Source organism: Corvus moneduloides, chromosome 12 (genome assembly GCF_009650955.1).
Source record: "Corvus moneduloides isolate bCorMon1 chromosome 12, bCorMon1.pri, whole genome shotgun sequence".
Classification (NCBI taxonomy): domain Eukaryota; kingdom Metazoa; phylum Chordata; class Aves; order Passeriformes; family Corvidae; genus Corvus; species Corvus moneduloides.
In genome coordinates, this window is record NC_045487.1 from 11,247,987 (window position 1) to 11,267,635 (window position 19,649).

Consider the following 19,649-nt stretch of genomic DNA (forward strand, 5'->3'; position numbering starts at 1 on the left):
GCCAGTAATAAGGAAGGTTATTCAATCCCATTAGCCTTTTAGCCCAAAGAACCCCTCCTCCTCCCACTCATTCAGGCTCTCACTTACCCTTCCTCTTGGCCTCTTCACTGAAGACATTTTTGGCGTCAGACAAAGACTTGCCCTCCGCTTTTCCAGCACCCCCGGCAGTGCTCAGGAGAAAAGCATGGGGAGAAGATTGCTAAATGGCCTATTTAGCGAGCGGCAGCCGGGCCGCGCAGAGCCCTCCCCGAGCGCTCGTCCGCTTCAGCAGCATCCCCGCGCCCTGCCCGGCGCGCACCCGCCGCCCCCGGCCCGGCCCGGCCCCGCCGTGCGCGGACCGCCGGATCCCAACAAAGCGCGGAAAGAAACGCACAAAGCATCAAAAGGCATCAGCGCCAATATTAGCGCCGGTTAGACCCGCTCCCCGCGGAACTAGGCCAGCAGATGGTGCTACCCGTCATTATTCCATTAGGCTCCGCGTTTAACCCCCGCGGGGATCGGCTTTAACCCTTCCCGCTCCCCGCCCGCAGCGCCGCCCACAGCGGCTGCTCGCTCCCGTGGAAAACCGTGGGAACCGGGCGCTGTTCGTCCTGGACCTCGCTGCACTGCAAGCCTGCGGCTCCAGCCCCGGGGGAGGGCACGGGGGGGACAGCGGCCGAAGCCGAGCCTGTGGCCTCGCAAACAGATTTTGCTCTCCAATGTACTTTTTGATTTTTTTTTTTAAATTATAATTTCTCTTGCATTTACTTCATTACTATAAGATGGCAACAGTGACTATAATCATTTGCTGACAGGCTCCCCTGCTTCCTACAGAAAATGGAAGAACTCCTCGGTTTTATCCCTCTGCCCCTGCCCAGACCTGCGGGACCCTGCGGTGGAGACCTCCTCGGGACACGGCTCTCTGGTAAGCGCCTCTTCTTTCCCAGGCTGGCTTAAAGTGCTATTTTGAACAAATCAGACAAGTTTTAAAATACGTAAACATATGAAATAAAACTAAAAAGAAGATGGGGGTTTTTGCAAGGTTATTTAAAAAAACACACAAAAACAAGAAGCTTTTGACAGCATAGCTCCATCCTAGCAATACCCTTGATTCTCAAAAGCCCACTCAAGAAGAATGAAGAAAGATCAGGACTTGATTTCTGTTTTGCTCAATATATACATATACCTTTATTTTGTAAGATATATGTTTTTCCATAGAAAATGTAAAATGTGGCAAGGACTTTGAGATTGTTAAAATTAGTCATTGCTTTAAAAGATAATTTCACTTCTATTTAAGATTGATTTCAAAATTAAGTTCCTTGTCCAGTGGAAACGCTAGTGGTACCATTACTTTAAATGGATTATTTTCTTAACAACACCACTTAAATTCAAGGATATTTCTGTAATTATGCAGCAACATCACAAGGACAATTACTACATTTTAATTTTACTTTTGAGAACTCTAGCCAAGACATTATGCTTACAGTAACTATAAATTACAGGGATTTATTATTTAGGGTTATTATTTCATATCTTAGTAAAAATGGTAAATAATCAACTATTTTGCATTTTGAGATCAGCTAAACAAAAAACCATATTCCTAATGTACCCTTGGTATTATTTCAGCTATAAGCCAAATGCTACTAAATCCAGTACTGTTGGTCTGTTCTTGAACATTCCTGGGCCATTAAGAAACAAACAAACAAAAAAGCTTAATAATTAAGTAGGCAATAAAGAAGTGGTGGCTTTTTCGTGAATCCTTTTACAGTCTCTTCCTAGATATTTTATTCCTTTAAAACAAAGTTTCTTTGCTACATTTTCTCAGAGCTCAAAGCTGCTTCCCAGTTTATTCTTCAACAACATTTACTACACTCTTACTGTAGAACTGTGAGTATGCTGGACGAGGCTCCTCAGTGTTATAATTCCTCAGGCTGACCCTCTGCGTCTTGCTCTGTACTATCCCTTCCGAGTTCTGTTTCCTGCACTGCACAAACATTAAGCTATTTGTTAGAAATCCCAGACCATGTTTTTTTTTAAATTTTGCTATGGCATTTGTAACCATATGGAAATGACATTCATGAAGATGCAGGAAGGCACCAGCCAGCCATTCTAAGCTAAATAAATCTGTAATGAAACCTTCATCAAGAAAGTCACCATTGTCACAAAAACCAAAACTGGAAAGCAAATGTTTTGAGATTAGAATATGAAACACGCTTGCGCTACAGAGGACAGGATCTGTGTGTACTTAGCAAAAAAAGCCATTTAATTCAGCAGAGGTCTTTTATTCTGGTAATAATTTCATGATTCAAAAATATGCACGCCTATAAAATGATTGAACAGTTATAAATCATGATGCACACTGAAAACCATTTCAAAAGCTACACAGCATCTACAAAAAAAAGGGTAAACCCCTCCCCCTCAGTGAGACAGAACGCAGATAAACATCATAAAGAAATATATCCTCTCACCAATGGCTTACAAACCTATTCTATCTAGAATAAGAAAGAAATTTTTAACTGACAAACATATAGGAGAAGGTGAAAAGGAAAACCCTGAGGCGACCATATATTTAAAAACTCAAGATTTTATTTGGAAAAAGGTTTGTACTTCTCACCATTGCAAAGATAATCATCCCAATATGAGTGAATGCAAAGCAATGCAATGTTGTCTTGAATCTCCACAGAGGGAGCTCCAGGGTATCGGCTGCTGCTAATGGCTTTGCCAAGCAGCAGCCGAGTGCAGCGAACAAGCCTCCAGTCAGTTCCCTGCTGCTCCACGCAATCCTGTGGGCAGCAGGGAAATTGGCAGGAATCACCTCAGATTCACACTACTGCTGCTGCCTGCAAAAGCCATTAGCAGCAGCAGGTATGGGCCCTGGTGGTGCTCACACCGCAGAGCTAGCCCAGAAAAATACTCAGGGAACAGCTCAGACAACAGCTGTAGAATTCCCCACACATGCCCTGATTCACAGCCAGGGGAGCATCTTTTTGGCACTATTCAAGGGAATTTGACATGCTGTCTCACAGGAGTAGAAGGTACCCTATACATATCTGAATGATTTCTTAGTTGAACTAATGTAAAAGCAGTCAAGTTACCAGGCAGTATCAAGAAGCAGAATCATGACAGCATCTTTTCAATAGCAGTACTCAGCTGAGGAGGCTTTTCATAGAAAGGCATTTCCTCCAACACTTTGTTGTGGTTGCATAGGACATGCATTTGAAGACCTTCACTGGCATAACAGTCCTTCCCCCAGCAAGGACAAACCACCATCCTCAACACTGAGAGACATCAGGTTTTTCTCCTCTAAAGCCTAAACCCATTTTCATTTTCTCCACAACAACAAATAATTCCTTCACATCCTCTGCATATCACTACAAAGGAAGCCCCAAGGAGAAGGTGAGTTTAACACTGAAACTACTTCTAACCTCCTGGAAAACCTTGCCAAATCCTGCCTTATCTGTTCCAATAGTAAAATATGGCTTCCACTGTAAGAACACCTTTCCTACAGTAAGTATGGCAATTCACAATAGAGTAGCATTACTTTCAATTCTTTGTGTGTACAAACCCTTTCAGACTAAATATCTCTCCTTAGTTGCACCCATTCTTGATATATTCTAAGAACTGACAATGTTTTTCTCTGAAATTTTAACAAGTCACACATTTGTGATTGAATTATACAAGGCATTTTTTTGAAATAATGTTTTTCACTTGTGGATCTACTGACCACTTAGATTAGCTACAACTAAGAGCTAAATTATGACCCTAATGAGTCTAACAACAGAAAGCTAAGGTTTACATCTGCAATGCCCTGAGTGACTCTTTCACTCCTACTGCTAGCTGTACACAGCTGCAGGATGATGCTCAGAGCAAGTACTGTTTGCCGTGAGAGCATAACAAGTTCTTGACAGTCTACCAGGTCTTAAAGAAATCAAGATGACCTTGACATCAACTGCACTAAAAGCAGCTAAAATTAGCCACCTGGAAACTTGATCTTCATGCATTACCACATCACCTCTGTTCATGTTTATTACTAAACAAGGCATGTCTTTGTGCATGTCAAGTCACCAAAATAGTATTAATATCAGAACCATAGTACAAATAAATAAATTGCATGACTTACAATATCAATAGTTTGGGGACTTTGTCCAAATTAGCTTCTCATTTTTTCACATTATAATCACATTAAAATTTGAAAACTGCAGTTGTTTTTAACTCACTCTTAAAGGTATATCCATTCATCATTTGCATTATAAAATTGTATTTAGGAATGCAACTTCAAAAAACCCCGAAAGCATGGACTCAACTCAGTGATTTCTGAATTCCATTCTAGCACTCTGAACTTTTTTCCTCTAGAACCATCTGCAAAAATAATTCCTCTAGTGATTTTTTAAATGGTGGATTTGTAATTAAAAAGTACATCTATTAAAAAAACCCAAAACCTCACAGCTTTGACAGAGTCCATCTGTAGAAGATTACTTATCATATCAATGTGTGTCACCCCACAGGCATGCAGAAAGGCATCTCCTTTGCTGCGTGGCAATCCCAGCAAAAGATGACATTTTCTTTAGACAGTACACTGAAATGAGATTTTTCAGTAAATCAAGCTATTCCTGCACAACTAATGCGAAGATCACCTAAATATGCAACAGGGTTTCTTTTCTCCAGAGAGAACTCCCCCCAGAATTCCTTCTGAACTGCTTTTTATTTTCTTGTTCAACAGTTGCCCCACACCATCTGCTGGGATTGCTTCACAAAGCCAAGAGCACTAGCAAATGAAGATCTGTGGGGTTCTATCATTTTTCCATTTTCTTTGGTGCATATATGGAACTCTTAAGAGAGCCAGTGAAGCATTCCGAATTGTGATTCTTTCAATATGCTGATAATACACTTCTTTCTTTTTCTAGCTTATTATCACTGTTAATGAATGTCTCAGTATTTAAGGGATACAGAATTTCAAGACACACATATATGAAACCTAACCCAAATTAAAATAGACATTAAAAAAAAAAAAAAGGAAAAAGATACCAAGTGAGAGTCCACCTTTTTCATCTTCCATACTTGTTATCTATGATGTTGGTAAATGAATGGCTAACAATTACAGCACTGTGGCCAGAAAACAGTTTTTATCTGTGTAACAATCACTTCAGAACACACATCTACGATTTGGGATGTGAATGTGATTTATGCCTCACAAGGCATTTAGCACCATGCTTATAACCAAATTTTAAATTTCTGTGGAAATGAAAACACTAATGGAAAGGTCAGCAACCTTAAACTAGTCACATTTCTAAGATGAAACATGCACCTGTTAGCACGTCACACTCTCTCTGGGGTGTTGTTTCACATCTCAATGCTACAGAGCCCAGTAATATATCACTAAACATGTTTTGCCACTAATACAGTGACGAGAGCATAGCTGTCAGTAGTAGCAGCTTCTTAACCAGTGACCTCCCCTATCATTCATGGGGGGGAAGATCAAGCCATGTCCATGTAAGCAGCTGCTAACCTGGGCATGCTGCAGAGGCAGCATCAGAAGTTACAGAATGAGTCTGCAGCACACATTTTGCTTCCATTTGGAAGAGATTGTTTGAAGAAAGTATTTTGAGGCTCAGTGCCAAATATCGTTAGAATTTTTTTCTCAATATTTAGTAGTGGTATAAAAACGTGTGTGTAGTTTGCGCTGTAACTCTTAAAGGAGGCACTATGTAATGGAGCATACTAAATTGCCAGGAAATGAAAGAAATTGAGAACTTCATCCTGCTTGCTCTGCCAAGCTGCTGCTTTTAATGAGTTTCAGTTTTCAGTGGCTTGATGTTCTGTGCCCATCATGTACCCACTTCTCTTCGGTTCCAGTCTGAAATGTAAGAGCTATTTGGATAATGGCAGACAATGCCAACAAAACCCACTGCCTCAGCAAAACTTCTCAGTGCTCTTTTTCACATGCATGGCCAGGAATACTCAGAACCTGCATTGGTCTAAGCCTGATGCAGTGCACACCTCATGGTGCACTATGGGGTGCGGTCCCCACCAGCAGAATCACTGCACTTACCATGAGAAAACCATGGGCTCCTGTCTATGAAAAAAATGTAATTATCATATTCAAGGCACCTGGTGGATGCACCATTGAGTTACTATACCCAGACCAAATTCACAGTCATGCCATACCTCTACCTTCCGATCTTCTACTTTAATCTATTCTAAGGGTCAAAATGGTCTAGCAAAACCTTCTGTTTCTTTCTTGCATTCTTGCCTAATCTTAACTTTACAAATTTTGCAATTACTTGACTGCTTAAAAACCAGAGTTGACTAAACTCTCTACTCTATAAAAGGCAAGTCAGGTTTCAGTTCACTGTTGGAAACAAGTCTTATGTGGGCATCTGGAAATAAATCTGTAAAATATTTCACCAAATAGTTACGGACAAGAAAAATCAAGCAGATATTTATGTTTTAAAGAGTAGTCATTAGGGTTCAAAATCCCCAGATAAAGCTCTAAATCCACTGAAATCTAACATCATCCAACACCTTCTTGGAAGTGGAAGGTACAGATAAGGGTTTGCCTTATCTGAAACACACATACACATGCCTGATTTTACAACTGGAAAAATGTATTTAACATGTAAAAGCCAGGTAGCTTCTATCCCCAAATTTTTTTTCAATGACCTTCTTAAACTCCAGAAAAACATAACATTAACTGAAACTGCTCTAATTTAAGGTGACAAAATCTTTTAAAGTGATGATGTAAAGGTAAAATAAAGAATTGACTGCAAAAGTCTTCAGAACAGAAAACAAAATTGCAACAAACTCAAGCTGAATTTTCACAAGTTGTCACATACCCACCCATGTTTTATATGGCCACCACTTTTGTATGCCCCTGAGAAAGTTATTTTCTCATGTTCTGTTTTTCCTTACCAACCAGAGAAGACCAGAAGAAAAAAACCCACCCAAACTACCTTCAAGAACATCACATGAAGAGCTTTTTATTCCCCTTAATCCCAACATCCAAGATAGCTTCAGCATGCCTGTACCAATCACACTAAGAAACCAGCACAGCAGCCATCTCTCAGCAAGAAAAAGCAACAGGACCTTAAAGGTAGTTGGTTCTTGTGAAAACTTAACTTCAGTTACAGTGTTCCTTCCCTCTACATCTCTCATGGAAGTAGTCTTGTAAGAAGACATTATGATTGAAACAAAGCCCACTTTCATGCTTAGGAAGTTTACGACTGTCAGTTTTTCCTTCCACTATCCCCCGGTTCTCCCACTCTCTCTCAGTTTGTTATCAGCCCAGATTCAGAAGGCATTATGGGTGTCAAGGGTTGTAAGCTGCACAACCCTCCATAGTCTATTCTTGGTGCTCTTATGCTACTTGGAGGCGTCACCGAGGCTACTGAAGGGATGAGAGGAAGGGCAAATGGGCAAGAACTCTTCAGAAGCAGCAGGAAGCTGCCCACCTTTTGTCTGAATGCCTCACTTCTGCAAATACCTACAGAAAGGGAACTCGGGCTAGGTCAGAGAAACAACCACACATTGAACAAAACACAGAGGTAGATTTTCTTCCACAGCATGCTTTAAAAGCCTAATTTACCAAATTCTACTCACATTTTGTAGTACATTGAGTGCAATGGTAAAATACAATTCAATTAAAAGCTAAGTGAACCAGCTTATTCAAAGTATAATGGCTCCTGGAAAAACACTGCAATGGATCATTGTCTTGGGCAGTCCCAGGAAATGATCCTATGATAATATTGGCAGCCTCCTTTTTAATTTTTTCTTCTTTTAAAGTATGCATTTTCAGTGCTTGTTTGTAGCAAAACAATTAAGTATTGTGAATGATGACAGATGTGAAAAATAAGTATCATTTGATTAAGAGGGAAATACCAATCATGAAAGCTCTTTAAATCAAAACAGATTGCATATTCAGAAAGGCTAGCACGTAGCATCTCTGTACAATAATTTTATTCCCTAGAAGCAGTTAAAAGTTTACTTAATCTTTGAACATGCCTTTTTGTTATAGTATTACTTGGTACTTTACAGAGTATCCAAAGTGTTTTAAATGTTCATAATTTCAGTGAGATTAAAAAAACCCAGCACTTAACACTAAAATATATATGACAGAAATTGGGAAAATTATTTTTAACATCAACAGCTGGGGAGTCACTAATATCAGTACTGACTGCACAGCATATTTCCATTTAAATCAAAGAGGGGGCATATTTCTTCCACTTCAATTCAAACTAACTTACGTATTTTTTGTTTCAGCTTCAATAAACTACTTTAGCAGCTTTGTATGCCAGAATCTTCAAGACAAAAGAGTACTTTGGCATTTTTGCTAACCTAATGAAACCACTTCCCTTGAATCTAGTTTTCTTAATTGAATATTCATGAACAAAATCCTTCTCCCTAGTTAAGGAGTTAAACAAGATGCCTAAAGAAAAAGAATTTATCAAAAAGGGTGATGGTTCAAACATAAGAAGTCCCAAGTCAGAGGATACTACTGGGGAGCAACCGTTTGATTTCAGGCAAATGAAACCCAAAAAGCAAAAAACCAAACTGTTTTTTCACCAAAAATCTCCTATAAAATTTCTAGAGAAAGAACATAGCATCCAAGAGCTTCATAAGAATAACCATAAAATAACTTTTTGGTAGGGATCAAACAGAAAAAGTTGCAAGACAGGTCTTGAAAAGTTACTGCTATGGTTATGCTTCTAATCTCAAGTGAGTTTGGCTACTAGCAAAAGGGGCAAGACTAGATCCACTGTAATGGTTAAGAAAACAGAAATTCTTATCTTTAACAGAGCTGAAGTCAGCAGAAACTGCCACCAACACAGAACAGAGTGACAGCCTGGTTAGAGACCACAGTGTGCTGCCAAGGGCATCTCCAAGCATGATCATGGAGCAGGAGCCCCTTTGTACCTCTGTCCCCAACAAGCAAGGTTGGGTCAAAGCCTGTACACATTTGCAATCAAACCACATTAAGTCAGAAAGCACATTGGGCTGGCACCATAAAACACATCTCTTCGTGTAGTGTCGGGAGTTGATCAGATTTCAAACACTACATGATTGCACGTCAAAGAATCCTCCAAAGGATGATACAAATAGGAGCTACAATACAGACACATCAAAATAAATTTGCCTAATCTATTTTAAAAATTGTTCTTACTGAACTCAAAGACAGTAAGACACACGTCTGGTTTTGTCACTCAGATGTTCCTTAAATAATTTACCTGCCTTCCCTGACACAGCTTGGGTTCTCTAACAGCTGGCTTCTGCTTTTAAGAGTTGTAAGGACCAAAGTTCCTGCTACAACGAAGTTTACACATCAGGCTGAGCCATACCTAGGCGTCATGGACAACTGCTGCAGTGAGTCAAAGATAAAAAACAGTGCTCATGTACAGCATCTTCTTATCCTTCTGAGGAATACAAACAGGTACTGTAACCCATAGCACGTTGCAAGTCTCAGAAAGTGCAAGGGCTATGCTTTTCTTGTGCGTTTGCTTAAAATACTATTAAAGAAATCTCTGTATTGTGCTACTCATAAAAAAATAAGGTACGGTGAAACAGTTCCTTTTAAGATTACTTAAGATTATTTTTAAAACCTATCAGTAGGGCTATCTTTTTGAAACAATGCTTTAAACTCTAAGAAAATACACAAAAATCTCAGAACCACAATATTTGCCATGTCTTCTTTAACATTAAGGCTAACTTCTCTTTTCTTTCCAAGATATAAACTAAAACTAAATTGTGAGGTCATGAATGTCTCTTAAAAGAGGCCTGCCTACCAATGTATGAAACTAATTTGGGTTTGCAGTTCAATATTCTGCTCAACAGCATTATGTGCACATATATGATATGCTATTAACATTGAAATTATTTTCAAATGGGGGCTAACTCCTGAGCAGGCAGTATGTAAAAGATAGGAACAATTTCAGGAGATATAAATTAAAATGCTTGCTTTCACAGTAAGATATCAAGGGAACAAAAAACTCAAGTAAAATGCAAGCCAAATAATCCACACAAAAGAAAACCTGCCACATTTATGAAAGAAAAATCAATCTCTGCTACAAATTACACAGCTTTCAAAAATGTAAAACTTGTCATCTTTTCTAGCCTAAAGCTACATTCCTAGCTTCATTTATCATGCTTACTCAAATCAGCATTAGAATTCTCCATCTCATCATCCTAAGAAACCCACTAATTTATATTTATTAGCCTTAAGAGTTCCCAAATTCAATCCACTCAACACCTGATGATAAACACTCTATTAGAAATCTGTGTAACCAGGAAATTGAGGAAATTTTTTCAACCTGATAATAAACAAAGAAAACAATACCTCTCCAGATGTAGGAGGCTGTTTGATAGGCGAAGTGCTGGAAATTGCTTTGATCTATCTATATATTTAGAATTAACATAGTACCTAAAAGATGTTGCAAAACCTGAGTGCACAAAACACACAGACATCTGGACAAAAGCCACATGAATTCCAAATGTACTTCAGATTCTCTGGCTTCAAAATCGTACTACTGGCTAACATCTTTACAAGTTCTGCTTCTCTTTCAGTAGTAATGCTTCACTAACACTTCATAAAGTGATGATTTTCTACAAAATCTACAAAATGTCTCAAGATAAAATGCTGCTCTGGAAGTTTTACAGGCAACGGTATGTTCGAAGCCACTCAAAAATGCCGAGTTTAGATAATAGCGTTAGTTAAAGCAGGTAAGTAGTTACTGGAGCCAATGGACAGTCTCACAGGGACTCCACTTGCACTCTCTCTGCATTTAACACTGCAGGCCCAAGCACAATTATTTTGCCTGTACTGCAGAAAATAATGTTTCTCACTCCTTCCTCTCTCACAGAATGGCTGAGGTTGGAAGGGACCTCTGGAGATCATGTAGTTCAACCCCCTAGGGCAGGCTGCAAAGGATGGTGTACAGACAGTTCTTGAATAGAAGGAGATTCCAGAAATTCTATGGGCAGCCTGTTCCAGAGCTCTGTCACCCTCACAGTGAAGTAATTTTTCCTCATATTTAGATGGAAGCTCCTGTGTTTCAGTTTGTGCCCCTTGTTCTGTCACTGGGCACCACGGGAATGAGTCTGGCCCGTGCTCTTGACACCTTCACATATTTGTGTGCATTGCCCCTCTGGTGTTTCTATGCAACATGATCCTGTGCAACTGAGAGAACTAAACCAGGCCTTGTATTCTGGAAAAACACCTTTGACAAAAAAAGTGCCAAGTTTCTCTGTACCTGAAGGAGTTTCCCAATTCGGTTCATAGCCCAAACGTTGCATTAACACAACACAAAGTGAAATAGGAGCTTTTTTCTTTACACTGTTTTTTTCCCCATAATTTATTATAGTTTAGGCATATATTGAAGATAACAGCTTTAACAGCCTATAGAATGGGTTGCTGTCTTTAAAAGACAATTCAACATGGGTTTTGTTTCCTCTTTTCTCTGTAATTAGGTACCCCTTGTTCCAGACACTAAAATGGCACAATTACATCAGTACTCTCCCATTAATGAATTGCTTTATAGTTCTTCAGTGTTAACAAGACACCTATTTGCAAACAGTTATTTAGATTATTCAACCACACTTACCCTGCATTATCATTAAAAAAATAATGTCAATTTAACTTATTTTTATCAACTAGTCTCACCTTGCTATTTTACTCCTGCAATTTGACCCAGCCAGAAGCTTTCTTCCGATGCCTGCCATCTGTTAACTGCTTTTTACAAAAATGCTTCTCTTTTGGCACATTTCAAGGACAATTATAGCAGTTATTTAATGTGTGTGCAATTATCTCAGGAAAAAATATATTACTATATTATGACAATCATTTTAACAGCAAGTACTTATTTTTAAAGAGGAAACATACACAAAGAATTGGACAGCCCAATTATTTGACAAGTGATGAAGGTTGAGAGAGACCTTCTCAAGAAAGGTTTAAGAAAAGCATTAGTGATAGCAAAAAGATCCAAAAAATTGGGAAAAAATTTAATTCTACTCAACAGTAATTACTAACAAACTCAAAGCTTTTAAAACTGTAAAACAATTACTCTGGCACATTTTCACTGTTCTGAATAGCCCAGCAATTTTTGTCTTGCCCTTACTACACAGTTTTATTTTGAAAGCCAAAACAGGGGAAATGAAAATGCAGACAATAAATATTATACTCATCAGTAAATGTGTTACAAATTTATCTCACAAACATGTACTTTCTTTCCCCAACTTACACAATTTGCAATTTTAAAAAATAAAATGTATAAAAGGTTTATATAAAACATATATAATATATACAAAAGCAAGTGCTTCATACATATTCAACTATAAATAAAGCCATTGAAAGATTGCTCTTTTAATGAGTAATATGTTACTGGCAAAAAGCCATAGATTAATACTGAAAACATTTTATATACAGCTATAATTTAGAATTTCATTCCAGGAACTGCACTACTTAGGCTCAGAGATGCTGCCCTACTCTTCTCATTAACTCTGGGCATTTGACATAGCTTTGCCATGGTCACTCCCACCTGTTTGTGCAGGTTTTTCTCAAATCACAGATATAAAGCAAAAAACCTGCAAAATATTGCACATTGGTCAGTGGAGAGATTGATTTCATTACTTCAGCATGGATGATAAACTTATTATGTGCTGGGAATTCTGCTGCTTCACTGTGGTACAGGATTTAAGTTCCTATGAGGAAGGTAGAAAATGTTCTTGAGGCACAGAAAACTAAATCCAGTGCATACAACTTGCAGAAACGCCTAAAAGGAAACTTCAGACAAAGATTTACATTTGTTAATATGATGTCACCCATAAAATTGACCCTAATTAAAGGAACAATATAAATACAGTGAATATGCTTAATGGGAGCTATACCAGCACTATTAAACACTTTAGGAAGAATAAGCATTTAGGGCTTTTTTGATCTGTGAGTTGTTCTTAGGGGTATGAAGGTTTTTTTACATACCAAAATTACAAGATATCCAAATTCTTACTGGATACTATGATTTCCAATCATAGAATCATTAAGGTTGGAAAAGACTCCCAAAATCAAGTCCAACCTTCGACTTGATGCAAATATGTGAGGTGATGCAAAGTAGGACAGATTTTGAGATGTGTATTTTATTATGCCCAGTCTCACTGAATATTGCACTGCTTCCCAAGCCACATGCGTATAGCAGCACCATAATTTTAAAATCTTGTATTGTACCAACACTTAGGAGCCATATCCTACAAACTTACTATGCAAAATAGCCAGTCTCCTCTACAAAGAATTTCTATATAGTATGATCAATTCATTAATTTAAAATATTCCTCATTACAGGCTTACTTAAAATTAACCATACAGAATGTAAGAAATACATTCTACTACTATACTATATCTATACAATATAGTGTGTATATATATATATATTTATATATACACACACAAATACTATATCCTTGATTTTGATACATCTTCCATAACTGCATATATATCAAGTAGATGTCTGGTTTTAGATCTCACAGCTAGTCAAGAAAGCATATCACTGCTTACTGTGTGTTTCTCTCATAAAAACTTCACAGTCCAAGATTGTATATACAAGTAGAACAGCAACCATTGGCAGGATGAGAGTTTTACAAGTGGAGTAATCCAAGGGATACATGTTTACAATGAATTTAGAATTGTTATAAAAGTGCCATCTGATACCACAGTCAGATATGAATGGCCTGTGACAACTCAGGATGTCTCAGCAGCACATACATCTGCACTTGGATCTGGTGAGAGTTAATTCCCTCTCTGATGATATGCTCATATATGAGGTTATGCCATTCTGATATATACAGATGTCCTGGGGTACAACACCACCCAAGCAATCATCTATGAGGTTCAGACTTGGCCAAACTTTCAATAAGGGCAAGACAAATTCTTTCAAAAAAATTACTGTCATCTGTTTCTATAAAAGAAGTGGTAGGACAGCTCCAGGCTTGCAGGCATAAAAACACTTGCATGTTTCAAGTCAGTTGTTACACAAATTCATGAATACACTGAATTGTCAAGTTAGTTGCCAAACTTTAAGTCACAAAAAGGAAAAAAATTAATTATGTGATTTCAGAACTAAAACCACCACCTCATCCTATAGCACTTTATATTATTAATGAAATATTATTTTTCATCAGTATATTTTTCATTTTCATATTATTTTTAATCTCAATTCCTCTGCTTTCATGTGCGCAGCCAGAAGACATTAGAACACTTCTTACAAAATAACATACACAGTGAGACAGCTGTAAACTTCTCTTAGGACAGTTTATACTTCAGATTATCTTTCCAACAGTTTATGCTTCACAGTATTTTTCCAACAGTTTATATTTCACATTATCTTTTCAACTTCCTGTTTCTTCTAAAGATGTAAAACAACGTTGAAGCCTTTTTTCATCCTTCTGAAAAGCGAATAGATTATTTAGCCTTAGCAAACTCAAACCAGTTATAAGTGGAGTTAAAAGATCAGAAGTCTTGCATCAGTCAAAGCTAAGGCTACATGATTCTTCAGCATTTCTCCACTTTACTTTCTGTTCTCAAACTAACTCTGATGAAAAATGCATGATGTAAAATTAAGGGTGCAATTTATTTACAATTCTAATCTAATTACAGCAGAAAGTGTATTAGCAGCATAAGACAGTCTTTTTAATTCTGCAGCATTATTACACCAAACAGATTGTATTAATTTTTAAATTAACTTTCCATTAAAAGAATAACCATACAAGTAAAAATGTTATGAGTATGCTTGCTCTCAAATACTGAAACAAGTATTTAATATTCTTCCTTAATTTAAATAACCTCAGTCTAGCTACAGTTAAAGATCTTTGGTTTTCTAATATTGGGTCCATTCCAAGACCTACAGTTCATTAACTATTTCATAAAATAAAGTTATTCTTTCTGGGAAAACCTCAACCATTATCAAACTGAAACTGTTGGGAAAAAAATTAAATTCACTAGTAATTGTTTCTTCAATATGCACTAAAGCCAGTATGAAACACTGTCTTGTTAAAAAATTAAAAGCTTACCTTAACTACTACGTATGTAACTTGTCAAAATCCCTTCCCGCCTGACTCCTAAAGCCAACCAGTTTCAGGAAGATCAAAACTCCTTCCCCCTTTACCCCACCTTCTTCCTCCCTGGCTAAACTGCACACATTTGTAAAAGCTCTAACAGAACCTACTCATCTTGAACTTGAAATTCTAAAAAGAGATCAAAGAATAGAAGTGCGCATTACAACTAAAGCCCCTCTTGGAATTGTAGTCAGTCAAAAGACAGATCTGAAACACTTCAGTAATTGCCATACTTTTCCATTACTATTCATACTACATACTCCACTGATTTAAAGAGGCTTCTACATTGTTTGCTTCTGTCAATCCCCCATCTGTACATTCCTCAGCAGTTTGACAGCTACCACTTCACAACCAGTTTCTGAAGGAAACATTAAACATCTGTCTGACCAGATAAGGTCAGAATCTAATTTATACAATTTATTGCATACCCCAAAATAATAAAAACCAAACCAAGCAGTTTTATAACTATCTAGTTTCTGGCTGTTTCATTTCAAAGAGGAAAAACACTAAAATTTTAAATACTGCAAAGTTGCTTTGTTTTGACACCATGATAAAAACAAAACCAAACCCCTAAAACTTTAAAGGCTCTCCACAGATCTCAGAACTTTCCCTCTATTCCTTGTTACAAAGCAAAGTACTAAAATTGATGTCAGTGAGATGTAAGCAAGTCTAAAAAGGTTCTGACAAATACAACACAAAAGTCACAGCACTGCAAAGTTCTATTAGACCTACTATTCATTGCCTGGCTTATATCCCACATGCTCCTCAAAAGTGATCCTAATTCCTGGGTTTCTCGCCCCGCCCCCCCCCTTTCCTGGAACCCATTTCCTCTTCACCCTTCACCCCAAGTATGCTCAGAGACCCCAAGAGCCTCAACACCCCTGTTCCCAACCCCTCGTTCTGCTGCCTGGCAGGGAACGGGGCGCTGCTCCCATGGCAGGACTGCACGCACACACTCCAACAGGATCACTCCTCTGTGAGTTGCTGCACCCTGTGTCTTCAAGTTGTAGAGATGTCTGAAACAAGAGTACCTACTTGGGTGCACCCTCTTTTGTTTTTTTAGGTAGGGAAGGGGAAAGAAAGGAAATCTTTATCAAAACCAACAGATTGCATCTACTGCATCATTCAGTTAATCAAGCTCATCTCAACTGCACTGCTGGATATCCATGTTCCATTAACACTCCACCACAATTTACAGAAAAAGTTTCACTGGTAGGAATTGACAATTACATGGTCCATAAACATACGCAGAAGTTGTGATGGAGAAGCAATCTACTGAACCAAGACCAAAGATTAAGCGTGTTAAGCCCTTATCTCTACACTGATGATATCAAATTAACAGGGGGAAAAGAAACATGCTGCATTGTCTCCTTCACAGGCCTGTGTCCTACAAACTAAGTAGAATCAAAAGTCAGGAGCTAAGTTCCTTGCCTTCCTCATATTTTTTTTTTTCCCCAGAAAGACAGCATTCTATATTCTCAGGTAGAGAGAATATTGGTAGCAAGAATACAGAAGTAAACCAGTTACAAGAACCTTTTTAAAGCCGTTTTTTTTTGAATGTGTATGTTTGATGTCGGAGTTGCTTCTGTTTTGAAATGCACAGATTGAAAATTAGAAAACAATTTTTATGTCATCTTCTCCTCCATGTGGAGGACTCGAATACTTGCAGTAGATGTGCACATTATAGTAAAACAACTGCTGAGTTTTTTGGTTTAGCCAAAAGTTACAAAATCCAACATACACACAGCTTTTTATATGTTTTCTATTATTATTGATCACATCAAAAACAAGAATAGTAAGTGTGTATTTTTAGGAAATGAACATGAGCACAAAGACACAAAGCAAAGGACAGAGCAACAACATAAGCATTGCAATTCTTGCAGGAAATCAGCCATACAAACCTTACCAAAGCTCTTAAGAACATGTTTCTCTAAGTACTTTTCAAGACAATAAGCCATTATATTTGCACCAAAATCATAAATCAGTAAATTTTCTCTGCTGTACTTCAGAAATACAAGCAGCAGAAGGAGCAACACCATTTTATCTGAATAAGATCATGCAAGTCTTGCTTTCTGCAGTGATAAGAAAACAACAGGAGAAAGCAAGGTCTGCATCAACTGGTTAGGTTTTTTTTTTTTCTCCTGAACTAGCTGTTACCTAGACTTCTTCAGGGTCAAGTAACAGCTCAGAGATTCAGTTGTCATGCTTTGACTCAAACACCAGTCACTATTATTCATTTCACCTGATCAACTAAATCAAACAGTTCAAACCCCCACTCCCAAATCCCTACATACCTGTCCTTGTAAGGTTGCACGACCTCTACCTTGCAGGTGCTGATTAGAAACTGAAGAATGCCAAGGATGGATCTGAGTTTGAGACTGTGCCCGAACGAGTTCGGATGACGGTGTCACTTGCTGTGGGGTTATGTGGTGTTCTAGGTCAGGCTCTAAAACATGGCTTGTGCTATCCTGAACAAACGCAGAGTCATCGAACTGTGGCAGAAGGTCTTCCTGCAGGAGGTCATCGGGGTCAAGTCCTGTGAATGGTTCACTATGGGTCTCCACTTGATGAAGTAGGTTGTCATCTAAAGATGTAAAACCATTGCTTTCAATAGGGTCAGTGAAATGGCTTATCTGAGAAGCAGAACCAGTGGAAGCTGGAAAATTAATATTCACAGGAGAGAGTTTTGAACTACTAAAGTTGCCCTGAGGATGCGCAGAATGCAACATTTGAAAAGTACTTGAATTCAAAGGTGTATTAGGATTCAACATGTGCTCGGTTGTTTCTTGCTTGGTCCCTGTTTGAGATGTAAAGGCATCGCTTCCAGTGAAGTCAGAGATAGAGTGTGTCTGCTGGCTAGTAGAAAGAGCTGTTGTAGGCTGAAGAAGGCTGGTAGGAGAAATGTGATTATTAGAGTAAGAATACGGAGATGAAAATTGTTGACTATTACTGACAGAACATGGAGTAATAGTTGGGGACTGTCCATCAAAATTTCCTTCTTGATTCCCACAAAAATGTATTGAAGCACTTGCAGTTTGAGAAAACTGTTGAACAGACAGAGGCTGCTGTGAAGTTGATGGATTAGAAACTGAAGGTGGGTGGTTAACACTGACTCTGAGGGAAGTAGACACGTTAACTTCCATGAAGTCTTTTGGCTGACTCAGAGCATCCTGCCCCGTGTTGTTCCTGCTTTGCTGCGGCCGTAGCGAGGCACACTGATGCTGTGGTTCATTAGCCTGAAATAAGGCAAAGTCATGGTGTGCTACAAAGCTTTTGTTTTGCTGCATAGACTGAGAATGTCCTTGGTGAAAAGGGGACCCATTTTGATTTGAAACAGTTGTGGCAGTTTGATGACCCCACATAGGACTACCATCAGCCACATCTGGAAACATCCCATTGGACTGGTTTTGCGGATGAACTGGTGAACAATTGAATTGAGAGTGTGGTGATAAGACATTGTCAGCTGAGCTATTAAAAGACTGATTTACTGAGTGAAGCTTCAGTGAATCATACTGATTCAGCTGATCAAACTCACTCATCTTTTGTTGATTTTGAGCATCTTGCACATGGTTCAGTGAGTCTATGTGCAAAGGTTCAAATTCTGCACCCAAATTCAATTCATCAACAAGTGAAACAGGTCCAGGTTGAACAAAGGCATCATCTGACAAACCTTCTAAGGTCTCACTAAAAAGATTGGCATCATCAAAAAAATCCATCATAGGATCAGTCATCTTGAGAGGTCTGTTCTGCTTTTGCTCTCAACTCCAAATGGAGTCAATTTTGTCTCTCTGCAGTGAACAGAAACAAATGACATCCAGCGGTCACCACCTTATCCAAGGCATGCCAACAGCCATTAGTGCTTCTGATGAAACATTCGTCTTCAAGTGTTAAAGCATCCTGAGGGAGAGGAGTGGGGGGGAAAAAAAGAAAGGAAAAATTTACTTTAACGACTCTCTTCATCCTTCCTTCCCCTTCCCAACACTTTTAAGGATTTTTGATACTTTGTTCATAATATAAACTTTGGCTAAACCACAAATCATATAAGTTATTTTTGCTTATACTTGATGCCCTGTGCAGGGTTTATAATTTTTGTCCCTTATATAAGTATGTTTTAATTGTAATGGTTTCATTTGTTTTATTCACTCAAAGCACAATTTTAGATTCTCCTTGGTCATATTCATTAAAACTACCAAATTGCACCAGAACTGGGTTTTAGTACTCCAGAATTAGAATTTATTTATAGCAAAGAAACCATATACTACATAAGATGTATATAATAATTCTATATGTTTAAACAAAAAAACTTGAAAGGTTATAAACTACATTTAAGTCAAAGCTTAATTTCATTAGGAAAAACTGGGATACTTTGTTTCTTCTATTTAAGTTGCATCATGCAAGTTCCCAAGAAACTGTATTTTATTGTACTAAAGACATAACATACTCTTCTTAGAAGGAAAGACAAGAGAATGAATACAATGATACAAAGAAAACCCAAAAAGAACAAGCTTTCATTCAAGGGAGTTTGCACCCCTAGTTTTGAAACATTTGAAACAATTTATTCATAGTAACACTGAGTGATC

At 38.1% G+C, this 19,649-nt stretch overlaps 1 protein-coding gene across 6 annotated transcripts in view; it reads right to left on the minus strand.

Moving 5' to 3' along the window:
• The window catches only part of CHD9 (chromodomain helicase DNA binding protein 9), an 87,282-nt gene that overhangs the window by 53,502 nt on the left and 14,131 nt on the right, over positions 1–19,649 (minus strand). For 5 of the 6 annotated variants that reach the window (XM_032122230.1, XM_032122227.1, XM_032122229.1 and 2 more), the window contains exon 4: positions 17,364–18,966. In XM_032122230.1, coding sequence (XP_031978121.1) covers positions 17,364–18,800 — 1,437 coding nt within the window. In that variant the 5' untranslated portion in view covers positions 18,801–18,966. Of the gene's footprint in view, positions 1–87; positions 783–17,363; positions 18,967–19,649 lie in introns of those variants that run through there. The other variant, XM_032122232.1, reaches the window with a different exon arrangement.